The 14294-nt window shown below is 60.9% G+C and overlaps 1 protein-coding gene across 1 annotated transcript; it reads right to left on the bottom strand.

The window, feature by feature from the left end:
* Nucleotides 1–830: 830 nt before the first annotated feature.
* On the bottom strand, nucleotides 831–13942 carry PWP2 (PWP2 small subunit processome component). The gene is made up of 21 exons (XM_006060777.4): nucleotides 13803–13942; nucleotides 12443–12555; nucleotides 11411–11505; nucleotides 11051–11150; nucleotides 10327–10470; nucleotides 9306–9441; nucleotides 8920–9149; nucleotides 8574–8717; nucleotides 7823–7893; nucleotides 7378–7514; nucleotides 6920–7068; nucleotides 6625–6772; nucleotides 6200–6350; nucleotides 5440–5620; nucleotides 4361–4508; nucleotides 3754–3862; nucleotides 3215–3280; nucleotides 2518–2736; nucleotides 2221–2371; nucleotides 2004–2078; nucleotides 831–1859 (listed from the first exon to the last, which is right to left on the bottom strand). Exons 1-21 carry the CDS (start codon nucleotides 13818–13820, stop codon nucleotides 1679–1681), a joined length of 2766 nt encoding a protein of 921 aa, XP_006060839.4. The 5' UTR covers nucleotides 13821–13942; the 3' UTR covers nucleotides 831–1678.
* Between the last annotated feature and the right edge of the window lie 352 nt (nucleotides 13943–14294).

The following is a 14294-nucleotide window of genomic DNA, read 5'->3' as shown; positions in this document are numbered from 1 at the left end:
GATCCCCCTCTGTGGAACAGATAACAAGCTGTAAGGTTAGTTTTCGCTGGCACCCAATTGCTAGGGTGTCCTGGGTTACGGATAACGGCAGGTCCGAGCTCTGTAGGGAGGCATTTCAGTACATCGTTAAGGGAACTGTCTAGTGGCGTGTGGGCTTTCCTAGTGGCTCAGTGGTACAGAATCTGCCTGACAATGAGGGAGACATGGGTTCAATCACTGGTCTGGGAGGATCCCACTTGTCAGGGAGAAAGTAAGCCCGCGTGGCTGAACTACCGAGCCTGCCTGCCTAGAGTTGGTGCTCTGCAGTAAGACCAGCCACCACAGTGAGAAGCCTGCGCGCAAGGAGGAGTGGCCCCGTTTGCCACTAGAGAAAGCCCGCGTGCAGTGAAGACCCAGCGCCGCCAAAAATAAATACGCAAAAATCTTTTAAAACGACGAGAACTGTATAGCCGCATGTAAGGGGAAGTCAAATTAACAAAGGAATTTTGTTTCAGGAGTGATGTTGGGGTAGCCTCTAGAGGAAGGTCAAGGTTACATTACTCAGTCCTCTTTGATTATTAGTGGGGGAGCCTGACCCCTAGATGGGCGTGGGAAGACAGACCACACACCGCTCTTCACGGCCTGCTGCTGTAGTGGCTTCTGACTGTAGATTCAGAGTGTTTGTGTCCCAATCTTGGTGGGTGACAACCGCCAGCAGGGAGAGGGGAGGAAAAGGTCTGTCTGAATTCTTTTCAGGACCACGGGGATAGCTTACAGATGTGTCTGTGTCTAAACATACATAACCATCCATGTGTTTATTTTATAGCTTAAGACCCAATGATGGAAGAGGATCTGATAGATATATTTTATTTACAAAAGAAATGACTCCTCTGGAGGTAGCACACACGTTTCACAAGCAGATGGAAGAGCACCGCAAGGTGACGCACGGTCCCAACCGACAAGCAAGAACCTGCCTGCTGCTCTTCCCAGTAACAGTCCAGTGACTCCTGGCCACACCTCTGGAGACCTGCAGGCTGGGACCTGTGTCCCGACCCTGGAGGCTGTCACTGCTGAGAGGCCAGGCGCCTGGCTGTGGTCTGGACCACCCTCATGGTGACCCTTCCTGAGGGGCCTCGCAGGATGGAGTCCTCCTTGGAGCTGGCAAGCAGGTCTGACAGGTCTCCCTGGGAAGCCCATCCAGGCCCAGCCCTGGGGCTCCCAGGCCGTCTCCAAAATCAGAGTCCAGCAGATGCTGCCTCCAACCCTGTGCAGGGAGAAGGGGCTGGTGGCCAGGCCACCTGCCGGCTCACCTGTTCGCTGGCATGGAGGTGCCAGCACGGCAGTCACACCCAGGATATGTTACAAACACTTTAAATTCAGAGATCAGCCTTAATACCTGTGTTTTAGAAATCTATGTCTTTTTCATCCCTAAAATTATCAAAACTTTATATTAAAAATATAAAAACCCTCATACAAAGTTTGCATCTACACACGTTGGCCCATTAGCCTCTCTGCAAGGTGTTTTCAAGGGCAGCTGCTCCCGGGCCCTGAGTGCTGAGCCGGGCCCGCCGGGAACCCGACCCCGCGGCGGTGTTTGGTGCCTGCTGTGGAGCGAGTCCCGGTGCTGGGGCTCTGGCTGCCCCCCGCGGTGGTGGCCCCTCCTCACCCAGCGTCCCGACCAGAGCCGTGGGATGCGGCCCTAGGCCAGCGGCGCGTCCGCGTGCCCAGGCCCTCCCCCGAGCAGGTGCAGACTGTCGTCGTTGTCATCCTCGGACGCGCCTGCCGCCTCCTCGCTGCCCGGCGGCTCTGAGGGCCGCTTCAGGCCCCGCTGCTTCGAGACGGCCAGCGCGTACTGCAGGTTGTAGCGGTTCCAGTCGCAGCTGTGAGGAAGCACGGGACTCGTGTCAGTGAGACCGACGCGGGGCCTTTGAGCCCAGGTCTGACAACATGGGGAGCAGCCCTGGCTGGACCAGCTGGCGACAGTGAAAGCCCCCCCGCCCCCGCCCGTGGGAGACGTCACATACAGTTTGGAGACGTCGTCCAAGTGGCGCTGGATGCTCTTCTGAAGGAACTGAACCGCCGGCAGCAGCGTCCCCACTCTGGAAAAAGACGTTCCTCAGCACAGGCTGCTACCTGAGGCCGCCGGGACCCGCTCCACGCTGTCCCCGGGTAAAGGCTGCCACCCCCACCCCGACCAGCGGCCCCATTGATGGGCGTCCACGGTGAGTGGGCCGGGTGTACCTGGACTTCAGCTTCTGTCCATGCACCATGAGCAGTTTCTGAGTCCATATGAGGTAGAATTCTAGATGGCGAGATACTTCAAAGGATGAAGCTAAAAATTCCAGCACCTTCTCCACGTACAAGTCGGGCAGGGAGGAGCTTATGACCTCGACTGTGAGGGAAGGACAGCCGCATTCAGCCCGTAAAGACCCCGTCAGGAGAGACATGCTCACAGCTCGTGGCCTCTACATGTGCAGAACTGGCCAGTACATGTGAATGCAGGCCCCCGGCCCCCCTGCTCCTCCGGCCCAGGCTCACTCTCGTCCCAGGGCACCGCCTCCAGGGTCTCCTGCAGCAGCTTCCTCTCGTTGAGCCGGAAGGCTAGGAGGATGGCCCTGGTGAAGTCCCGCTGGCGCAGTGCCGCCCGGATCCGCACGGGGGTGACGCTGGTGTCTAGCTCGAACGGGTCAAAGAGCATCTGGGCATCCAGGGAGTAAATGAGGAGCCCCTCAGTGGTGGTGGCTGCCCAGCAGCGCCCTGCAACAAAAAGCAGACTTGAGAAAGGCTTCCTGAACATTTATTTCCACTCTGTCCCTTTTTTTGAAGAACAGGTCCTGAACACATCTGGGAACCCGAGTGCAAGTGTGGAGGGAGCCTAGGGATGCTGGCCCCTAAGGAAGGGGTGCCTGGGCCTCTGCTATGGCCCCTGTGAACCCCAGCCACTGAGACCCTGTCCTGTTCGGCCCCCGCTGGACACTCCAGGGGTGGGGCTGGGAGGGGGATGAAACCCAAGGACGACATCACTGTGGGGGGGTGGGGGAGCCGCCTGCCTCTGTGCCCCCACGCCAGGCATGTCTGCAGCCACAGCTGCCCTCCAGCAAGGACACAGATGACATCTGACCCCAGGGGGACTGTGGTGCCCAGAGCTGGCCCCGGGAGCAGGGTGATAGGCCCAGAAGCCCATCAGCACCAAGCCCACCTCTCCCACCCTGATGACCCGAAGCCCGGGGCTCACCGGTGGGGGAGAAGCGGAGCGAAGTCACCCTGATCTCAGGTTTGAAGTGCCGGGAGCTCATGTCACCTGGAAACAGAGATCCCCCTACTCACAGGGCTGCACACACCTCAGCACCCCCCACAAAGGGAGGCCCATGCTGCAGGTCCTCAGGTACTGCTTCACAGGTGCCGGCGGCCTCCACAGGCAAGCCCTCAGTGTAGACACTCCCGTGGGCTAGGGCCCAGCCTAGAGCAGCCCCCCGCTCCTAGGGAAAGCCCCGCCCAGCCCAGGGCTGCCAGGCAGCGGGTTTCAGGGCCCACACTCCTGACACAAGGCTTCCTCTCTGGCCACAATGGAGCAAGTACTAGGAGCAAGACACAGGGCTGGGTACCAGCCAGACGTCCAGCTGCTCACAGAGGGGGCACCCAGGCCAGGTTCCTGGACATCAATCGCTATAGCCTCGACAAGGGAGCAAAGCGGCTATCACCCAGGAAAACGGCCAGGGAGCAGGACGGCTTGCCACGGCCTGGCTGCGGGACACGAGAGAACCCCCTGCTCACCTTTCTTCACGCCTGGCAATGGTATGGCGACCCCGCCCTCCTCCGCAGCATCTTGGTCAATGAGTGCCAGGTTGCCGAACTCCGTCATTTTCCTTCGGTTCAAAAATTCCTGAAGGGCGAAACCCAGACGTCCCACTGTGGGAGGTGGAAAGGGTGCACTCATCTGCCCCACATCCCCCTGTATCACCAACATGGGGCCCAGTCCTGCCTGGAACCCAAACGGGACACAGGGAGCCCAAGACAAGACAGCCCGGGGCCCACAGTCAGGCCTGAAGAAGGTGGGTTCTTGTAACTCAACATCTGAACAGAGGGTGTGCGTGAGCCTGCAAGGGAGATGCACGTGGGGAGCCTCTGCTGCCACTTGCCTCGGCCTGTCCTGGGGACATGATGAGGACACTCCGGCCCTGACACCTCGGAGGGGTGGGCTGCGGCTGCAGAGATTAGCCCCTCACCTGGCACGAGGGCCAGGACAGGTGAACCCAGGCAAGCACACCTGTCTGGAGGGTCCCCAGGTTGCCTGTGGGGCCAGGGTGTGAGGAGGCCTCCAGGTGAGGCCAGACAGCTCCGGGGACCACGGAGCCCTGCAGCACCCCCGGAGCTCACTCACCTCCATGGCGTCCAGTGACAGGTTGCAGGAGATCTCGAACTTCTTCCTGAGAATCTGCTCCCTGACGTGATAGATGCACACGAACTTGGACATCCCTCCCGCCAGGATGCTCTGGCCATCCGCAGAGTAGCAGAGAGTGGTGAAGGCCCTGGGCAGAGGGCATGCAGGCTTAGCCACCACCCAGAGGGCAAATGGCAGGCGCCCCTGCCCCCTCCAGGGCTCCAGCCCAAACCCTGCAGCCCCGTCACCCGGCTCCCTGGGGGGACCATGACCCCTGGAGGAGGTCAAGGACCGCGGCGCTGCGTCAGGGCGCTTCCAACTGAAGTCAGCATGGAGATGGGTCAGTCCACCCACTACCCCCACAGCAGCCGTGGACAGGACCAGAGCTCAGGCCTGCGCTGCCCTGGCTGGCTTCCAGAACTTGAGACTGCAACCTGGGGTTTGGCAAAGGATTCTTAGATATGACACAAAGAGCTCAAGTGACCAAAAAGAAACAAGTGGGCCTTTGTCACAATTAAAAATGTTTGTGCTTCACATTAACATCCTCGAGAGAAGTGGCGATGAGCCACAGGGGGAGGAGGTACCTGCAGATAGTGTATTTGACGAGGCCTCGTATCGTGAGTCTGCAGAGAGCCCTTGCAACTCGGCACCACAGACACGCACCCATTAACACAGCCCACACACGATGGCCTGTCAGCCGACGAGCAGACGCCCAAGAACACCAGTGCACGGGAGACGCCAAGCCCCGGGCATGGCTACACCGCCCCGCCGCCCGGCCCCCCCCAGCGCAGCTGTGACTGTAAACCAGAGTAAAGAGCACTGCTTATGACGTGAGGAGACCAGAAGCCCCCGCCCTGGACGGGTGTAAATGGTACAGGCTCTTTGAAAAACGGCCGGCGGGGCAGTAGACTGCCAGGGATGCACCCCTAGACCTGATAACAGGACCCACAAACACTCATCCTCAGGGTGTGAGAACATGGACACCTGTTAACCCACATGGACCCCAGGACAACCCGCTCCCTCTGGGGTCCCAGCCAGGGAGCCCCCAGGCTCCGGGACACACCCCGCTGGGCACTCACTTCCCCTTGGCTGAGTGCTTGGCGGTGATCTTGTCCAGCTCCTTCCGGCCCGTCTTGAGGTCGTGCCTGCCCTCGATGGAGCCCGTCTGCACCGCGTTCTCGGGGTCCCAGAAGGTGATCTGTGAGTTCAGTGTGGCCACGGCCAGCTCGGCACCATCAGGGCGAAAAGTCACGGCCAGAGCTAAGAAGAGACGTGTAATCAGGGCCGGGGAAAACCCTGGGCTCCAGCCATTGGGCCACTCTGCCCTGCCCTCATCCTGGCACCCTGAGGGTCTGGGGGCCGCAGGACCCACACAAGCATGACTGAGCCGGGCAGCCTGGTGACGGAGTCTGGGCAGGAGGCACCACGTGGAGGCCGTGGGCAGGCTAGAAACAGACTAGCTGGAGGCAGGGTCAGTACAGGCCCCGAGAAGACGCAGGGCCCACAGCTAAAAGCCTGGATCAGGTCCATGTGGGGCAGCAGGAAGCCATGACCACCGCAGAGACTGAGAGCCCCGGGGCTGATGACTGGGTTCTATGAAGGCTGGGTATGGGCAGGCGGCGGGGTAGGGCCTCACTCCCAGGAATGGAAGACAGCTGCAGCAGGGCCCTCGCTCGCTTGCTCTGCTGTGGAGCCTGATGCCAAGCCACACAACTGGGCTGCCAACCCCAACAGCCCACGAAACTCTGGGGCAGCCAGTCCTGACAGCCCATGCACTTGGGACCCTGGGTTTATCCAAGCACGTGACTAAGACCGGGCCTTCCCCTGGGTGCCACTCACCGTCAGAGGTGAGGGCCAGCGTCTCTGTGGTCCTCCAGCTGTCCGCCATGTCCCACAGACGCACCGTCCTGTCCCAGGAGGCGCTGGCCAGGACCGACTTCATGGGGTTAAAACACAGTCCGCTGATGGGCCCCTCGTGGCCAGACAAAACCTGTGGCCATTCAGAAGAGACCTCTGAGGATCTGAGACCCTCGGGGTCCCTCCACCCCGGGGCCGGACTCGCCTGCTGGATGCTGGTGTGCTGAGGCCGTGGCCCCTGGCTGGGGGTGAGGGAACCCCACCTTGGTTGGGCCAGGGAGTGGAGCCTGCCAGGAAATGCATGTAAACGGTGCCAGCTGTGCTAGACGTGACCCGTCTCCCACTCCTCTCGCGTCAGCAAGGCCCCCTCCCCACACCCTGGCCCCTCCCAGACTTGCGGCCCTTACATCAAGGAGCCGGCCCGTCTGCATGGACCAGATGAAGACCTCAAAAGAGTCCTGTGCTCCAGCAGAGACGATCTCCCCGCTAGAGTCCACAGCCACGCAGGAGAACTGGGTGGGGCGCGGGGATGTGAAGGTGCGGAAGTTCCGGTACCTGTGGGAGGACGGCCCGGTTGGAACAGTTCCGGGGCCACATGCCCTCACCCGTGTCTTCCCGACAAGCCCCGACCCCTTGACCTTGGTCTCACAGCTCAGAGCTCAGGGGGGAGCCTGAAGAGCCAAGGTCCCCACAGGAAGTCACCTGTGAAGATCAAAGGCGCGCACAGTCCCGTCCATGGAGGAGGTCACGATGACGTAGCCAGTGGTGGTGAAGGTCACGCCGGTGACCCCACTTGAGTGCTCCGTGAAAGTGACAAAGCAGAAGCCACTGAGGGTGTTCCACACCTTGACCTGTGCAGGGAGGCCACGGTTCAGGACAGCCCATGTGGGTGCCCTGGTGAGTGAGGATTAGGGGCTGCGGGGGGCCTCCCACGTCAGAGCAGCTGCTGGTAGCCACGTACGGAAAATAAGTCAGGAAGGGAAACAGAAGCTACAAGGTTCTTCGTTCCGACCCCAGCGAGCCTGTGAACAGCTTCTCAGGAGCCCAAGTGGGGCCTTGCTATCGGGGCCAGACCACCAGTGCAGCACCCCCCAGCCGGTCAGCAGAACAGAGACAGGAGGGGGATCCCCCCAACCCTGGACGGGATGCAGCCGGCCCACCTTGCCATCGTCCCCGCCGGTCACGATGTACTGCCCGTCAGGGGAGTAGGCCAGGGACACCATGCTGTTGAAGTGGCCCTGCTGCTTGAGCACGTAGGACTCGCTCTGCCACTCCCACACCAGCAGCTGGCCCAGGCCTGCAGGGCACACAGGACCACTCATGACCCCCGTTTCCCGTCCGGGCCTGAACACAGGGACCCAGAGCGGAGATGCCAGCCTCCCACATTGCCTCCAGAGGCCGGGGCCACAGGCTAAGCGTTCCAGGTGGCAACGGGACTCAGGACGCAGAGGAGCCTTTGTTCTCAAGGTTTCATCGGCTACTTCTTCACAGTGAGCCAGCAGCCTGCCAGCCTGGCCCTGGAACCTCAGGAGTGAGGTGGGGCAGGGCAGGCTTCCCAGGGAGGAGAAGCTCCACTCAGGTCACCTCACAAACCCAGGCACCAACCTGAGCACCCAAAGGCGATCCAGTCCCCAGAGCTGTTGATGGCAATGGACGCAACCCTCTGATCCGAGATGCTGAGGAGACACACGGGACCTGGTCAGCACAGCAAGGCCTCCATCCCAACCCCAGGGTGGCTGCACGAGCCAGGACGGAGCCAGGTCTCCTGGCTGACGGCACCCACCTCCTCCCCACCCGGTTACTGTTTACTTCACTCAGAACAATAAAAAACCCAGAGCTTCTGCACCCCGTGTTCAAAAACTCAGAGCTCTGTGGCTTCGTGAAACCAGCACTTCGGTTTCCTCCACATTCCAAAGATACAGGCGGGAAAACGAAAACGGAAGATAAGAACATGACCCACACACACCTCCCCGTGACTGGGGTGGGAGCGGCACATCGGAGATGGAGGGTGACACAGTTCCCCAAGCCCCTCAACCCAGGATGGAGGTGGGGATGGGTGTTCTGGGAAGCCAACCATGCAGCCAGTTAGGCCTCCTGATCCCTCCCATGGCCCTCAGTCCTGGCAGGCATGGTGTGGCTTCCACCCACCCTGCCCGCCTGGTGGATGAAGAGCACAAATGTACACACGACTGCACACATAAGTACATGACTGCACACACAGGCACATGACTACACACGTGTACACAACAGCACACACAGGTACACGACTGCACACACAGGTACATGACCACACACACAGGTACACGACCGCACACACACATGTACACAACTGCCCACACACAGCAGAGGCGCTGACCTCAGTGAGTGGATAAGGTTGAACTCTGGGAGCTCGTGAAGGTGGAAGATTCCAGAAGCAAAACCAGTGACCAAGAGGTGGACCTTCTTGTGATATGCAGCAGCCGTCAGATTGTTAAAATCACCTTCTTTGTTGAAAAAGTACCTAAACAGACAGGGACACAAGAACTGTTGGAGAAGGACCAGAGAGCCCGGCTGGTCCCACTCCCTCACCCCAGCCTCCGCCCCAGTCCCCCGGGGCAGGCGGAGACCCCAGCCCCCGAGGGCAGGCGGGGGACAGCAGGTTGGTGCTGCCCCGCAGTGCCCCTGGTCCTCACCCCCAGCCCTGGTGCAGGACGGGCACCTACTTGGCCACCCGTGAGTACTTCACTTTCCCCTGCTGCTCCTCAGCAGCCGGCGTGGACTTTCCACGGATGGTGGTCTCGGTCTCTGCCCCCTCCTCCTCCTCCTCCTCCTCCTCCTTCTCCCTCTGCAGCAGGTCTGCCTTCCAGCCTGTGGGGGCCTTCAGCCTCAGGCCCTCAGGAAGGGTGTCGCACTGCCACACGCACAGGGCACCGTCCTGGCTGAGCGTGTACAGCTGCAGAGGAAGACGTGTGAGCCCGGGTGGGTTCCCCAACCCCCAGCCCACACCCGCCCAGGCTGCGGGGACGAGAACGTGGCCAGGTGCTGCCGAAGCCTGCAGGGCCCCCAGGGCCCCCGCGTCCCCAGGGGAGGGGCTGCGACGGGGACGTACGTCTAGGCTGCTGGCCTCGAAGAAGCAGGCCACGATGGCATCCTTGTGTCCCCCCAGCGCGTAGTAGATGAGGTTGTCCCAGCGCTCGGCCCCAAACACCCACGTGGACATGTCTCTGCTCCCGACTGCAAAGCACCTGGGGACAGGAAGTCACATCTCAGCCTGGGTTCGCAGGTGACTACCTTCCACAGCGTCCCGGGGCACAGGGGCGATGCCCAAGGTCGGCTCAGGTCTGCATCTGCCCTGGGCGGGGCCGGGGTCCACCTGTGCTTCTCCCAGGGCCAGGAGTCTCACTGCACGTGTGTTGCTGCCCCTCATTGCAAAACAGTCTCTCCCCTTGGCCCAGGGGAGCCCAAGGACCGACCACTGAGCCCAGTGGAGGGCTGCCTGGGGGACCCTGTGCCTCCCATCTCCCTGACCCCAGTTGGAGCCAACTGTGCTCTTGGCAGGAGGAGAGCCAGGTGTGGGCCCAGGCCATGCAGAAGGGCACGACCTCTTGGCTGTGGCAGCCCACAGCCCACCAGCGTCTCCCACAGACACAGTGTGAGCCTGGGGCTGTTCCTGCACTATAGCTCAGAGAACGTGGGAAGAGTTGGCTTGGCCTACAAAGTGGCAGCCACCTCCAGCCACGCCGCCCATTCCCTCCCCCGGCTCCCCGAACGCAGGGCAGCAGACACAGCCACGGGACGCCTTTGGGGACAGCTGAGGGACAGCACTGCCCGGGCAGCCCACTGGGAGATGCTGCCAGCGCTCCCGCTGCCCACGGCCGCTCTGGAAGCTGGGCCACAGGGCGCTGGCTCAGGCGGCCCTCACCCTGGGCCATGCTTCGCTCTGCTCTCCAGTGACCAGGGCCAGGCAGACCTGACTCAGACTCAAAAGCCAGGCCTGCGTCCAACCCACACAAGAGGGTTGTGAGAAGCCATTTGAAAAAGAGCCAGGGACATGACAAGTCACCCCACGTGATGAGACACTTCACAGGTGCCCCTTCAGGCCCCTCCTATGTCCAGCGCCCCTGCCTCACCGGGAGTCATCCGTCCAGTCAATGCATGTGGTCTCGTCGTATGGCCCAAAGTAGGTTTTGTCCAGGACGAATGCGTTGAATTCCCGCTTCCTCCCAGGGGCGTGGTACATCTGAGCAATGTTGCCTTTCGTGACGACGAATTTCCTGCCGTAGAAACGGTTTCGTCAACATCCAACACCAGGGCAGATCCTGAGCCGAGGCCGGCTTCCCACAGGAGGCAAACCTGGGTGGGGCCCTGACCCTCACCTGCCTCTCACGGGTCCCAGTCCCCTCTCCTCTGGGTGGACAGTCAGGGAAGAAGCGGACAGACTCTAGGTCACGCCACACTTCTGCCCCTTCAGGCCCTCGCACTGGCCTGGGAGGTGGTCGCCAAGGTCAGGGCAAACTCGGACAGCCCCGGCCCAGCACACCCTCTACTGCATTTCAGGGTGTGGACACGGAGCTGGGGCTCACAGCTGACCACTGGAGCGCCTCCTCCCCAACACGGCCAGGCTGGCCCAGGTGTGAGCAACCCGAGATCGAGCCCCCTTTCCTGCAGTCCAAGAACAGGCCAGGCCTGGCCCCATTGTCCACATGGTGGACGTCGAGGCCAGGGGCCCGTGCCACCCAATACCATGGCTCCCTCAGGGCTCAGGGGCCGTCTGTGGCTCGGATCGTGGGCCATCCGAGCCCACCACATGAGTAATGCAGCTCCACGGCTCCCACCCCGCCCGCAGACGCATACCTGCCATCAGGGGAGAAGGAGACGCTGTGCACGGCACCCTTGAAGTGGAAGTTGTGCAGCACAGACCTGCAGACCAGGCTGACCAGCAGCGCATTGCCCCCTGTGGGAAGGGAGAGCAGGCTGAGGCCCCGCACATGGCACGCACGCACCAGGCCTTGAAGGCAGGCCCTGGGCCCTGCGGTGTGGGCAGCACACCGCTAGGCAGGATGCCTCACATGCCCACCCGAGGCCCACCCAGGCCCAGACACAGAAGCAGCCGAGGCAGTGGAGGGACTGTGTGGGCCTCGACCCCCAAGGGTCTCAGTGCTGGCCTCTAGTCATCTGGACACTACCACACCTGCCCCCAGTCAAGGCGGTTACCTTCGTCAACAATGATGGCCAGGCGGCCGTCCGGGGACAGCCCCACACACTTGATGTTGTAGCGAGTGGCCAGGGGCAGGGTGTTGGACTTGTTGCTGGGAGACAAAAACCAGAGCTGAGTCACTATGCTCATGTCGTCGGGCGGGGGGTGGGGGCAGGCCAGCCAGCACCAGCAGCCCTCACCCCTGCACAAAACACATAAAAACCTTACAAATGGGTTTTGAACATGTCAGTTCTGCTTCTAGGGCCTCATACCAAGAGGACCTGCAAATATACAGTCAGGAAACCAGAAATGACCGAGCTGCCCAATAAGAGGGTAAGCCCAGGGACAGCACGCCCAATAAGGCCTTCTGCAGGAATGAAAAAATGTGGAGTCATGGAAAACTAAGTAAAGATAAATAACCCCTGGATCACATTCTAATTCTGTCCTTTATCGTATCACTTTCCAGTTCTTCTTCAGCAGCCACAGGGCCTCGACCTTGGAGTGCCCCTGCCACACATCACTTAAACAACTGACACCAGCAATGACCTGCCAGGAACTGGCCCGGGGTGCATCCTGCACTTCAGGAAACAACTCACAAGCAAGGCAGGTACTATGGCCCCATCTTATAGATGAAAAAACTGAGGCCTGCAGAGATCCAAGCAGCCTCTGCAACAGGAGGGTCTCACCCAGGCCACACACGTCTGAGAAGACAGGAACAGAGCCACGTGCATGCTCAGTGGAGACAGAGTGAACCTGAGCAGGCTGGCCAGGCAGCAGTCCAGGGCTGGTCCCATGCCCAGGCATCCTCTACCAGATGTTTCAGCCAAGTGATACAACCTCAATACACAGGGTCTAGCGGAGAGGTTTGAAGGGAGAAACCGGGACCCCTACAGCCAGTCCCGCTGCTGATCCACTGGCACTACGTGAATCTGCAGGCCCCTCTTGAGCTGTCTTAAGTAAAAGGTGTGCTTTAGACAGGTGAGGAAAAAGCTGTTTTTACTTGCAAACCACAAGGATCACTATTGCTAAGATCATTTTAGCATACTTACTTTTTCAAGTCGAACACAGTAACTCTGTTTCCCACAGGGCTGATAACTGAATTCCCATCACAGGTAAAATTTAAGTTTCCACACCGATAGACTGTCCCCAGCAAATTTGAAAACTGAAAAGAAAACAAAACTGTCTTTATAATATAAAGAAAATACAATTCTTGGAAACGACAAAGCGAGGCTTCTGGTCAAGGAGATGGTGCAGACTCTCGCAGGCTCCCTGATTATTCCCAGGGTCCCTCGAGCCACCCCCCTCCTCCCAGGACAGTTTCTGGGCACCTCTCAGTCCGGCCCCGAGCAAGAGAGAATACATAAACCCAGTCCCCAGGGTCTCTGAGCTTCCACTGGGGTGGACAAAGGGCAGGGTCAGCGCAAGGAAGGCTCCAGATAGGAGGCATCTGCTGGAGGGAGGGGAGGATAGGACCCTTGGTGCAGGAAGAGAACTGCTGCGGAACAGCCTCCCGACTGCATGTGGGGTTCAAGGCTTCCTGAACAGGGTAACCTGCTGGCAGCCCATCCGTTCAATCATTCATTCAACCATCAACCACCTGCAGGTCCCATGACCCGCGTGTGGGCCACTGAGACGGGAGGGATCACCAAGGAGCATCTGGAGCTGCAGGCGGGCAGGGCCCTGGGAACCCCAGGAGGCTACGGGAGACTGGAGAGCTGAGGATGGAGGGCACACCGAGAGGAGCTGGATGGGGCAGGTTGGGTTCACAGTGGGGCAGCATTCTGAGCAGGACGACCAGATTGGGTAGGGGCAGCCTGGGTGTGGGGTGGACCTGAGGAAGCTCCCGCTGAGGCTAGGGCCAGGCCATACCTTGGACGTGAGGAGCTAGGACCTGACAGAGAGAGAAAGGCTGTTAACGACGAACCTGCGCGGAGGAACAGCCGTCAGGGCAGTGGCAGCAGCAGGCAGGGCCGCGCAAACGCTCACGGCTCCAGACACACAGGTGGCCCGCTGTGCCAAGCGGACCGAGACGCGGGGAAGATGCAGAAGCGCGTCCAGTGAGCTAGGCACCAGGGTCCCGCCCTCTGCCCCCGCGTCCTCCCCACGTCTCTAGCTGCGGAGCCTGGGAACCAGGACTTCCGTCCGGGCTTGCCTCCGCTGCCCAGCTCGGATCTCGGCGTGACCCTTTCTTAGCGCTCCTGCTCTTTTCGTCCGCGCGAGCCGCTCCGTCCCAGTCGGGGCTCTGCAGCCCCAGGCCGCTCTCTCAGGCTGCCGGGTGAGGAACCGGTCGGTGGTGCCTGACCCAGTCAACCCAGGCTCGGTTCCCGGACCCCGAGGGAGCAGTCTCAAGGAGCGACTCCATCCGGACCCCGAATTAAGAACCCCTCACCACCCCTGGCCCGCGCTCACCCTGTATGCGAACTTCATCCCGGCAGCCACACGTGTGTTGCTTGCAGTCTCTGCGCCCTGCCCCTCGGCCCGCAGCAAACACTTCCGGGGTGGGAGCGCGGCCACGCGCCACAGCGCCCCCTAGAGGCCTGGAGGAGCGGCACGGCCCGAGGTGGGGTCCCAGCCGGCCGACCCCGCCCCAAGAGTGGTTCCCTGGCTGCCGGTCCAGCCCCGGAGGCGAAGCCCCACCCACCGGCCCCTCCCCCAAGCGCGGTTCTTTGCAGCCAGCACGGTCCCAAGGCGCAGCCCCAGCTCCCCCCCTCCCCCACCCCGCTCCGCACCCCACAGGTCAGGCTCAGGTCCTCTTGGGCTTGGGGTGGCTTGCCCGTCTGCTTTGACAAACCATTCCAGCACCATGGATGGCGAGATCCGATCAGATCGTCCGATTCCACGCTTAGTTGTTTAAAAGCTCTAGGTTAAGTGGGGGGCAAAACAGCAAGACTAAGTAAATGG

This window comes from Bubalus bubalis, chromosome 1 (genome assembly GCF_019923935.1).
Source record: "Bubalus bubalis isolate 160015118507 breed Murrah chromosome 1, NDDB_SH_1, whole genome shotgun sequence".
In the NCBI taxonomy this organism is placed as follows: domain Eukaryota; kingdom Metazoa; phylum Chordata; class Mammalia; order Artiodactyla; family Bovidae; genus Bubalus; species Bubalus bubalis.
The sequence above is the reverse complement of the archived record's forward strand: the minus strand, read 5'-3'. Positions and strand labels throughout refer to the sequence as shown.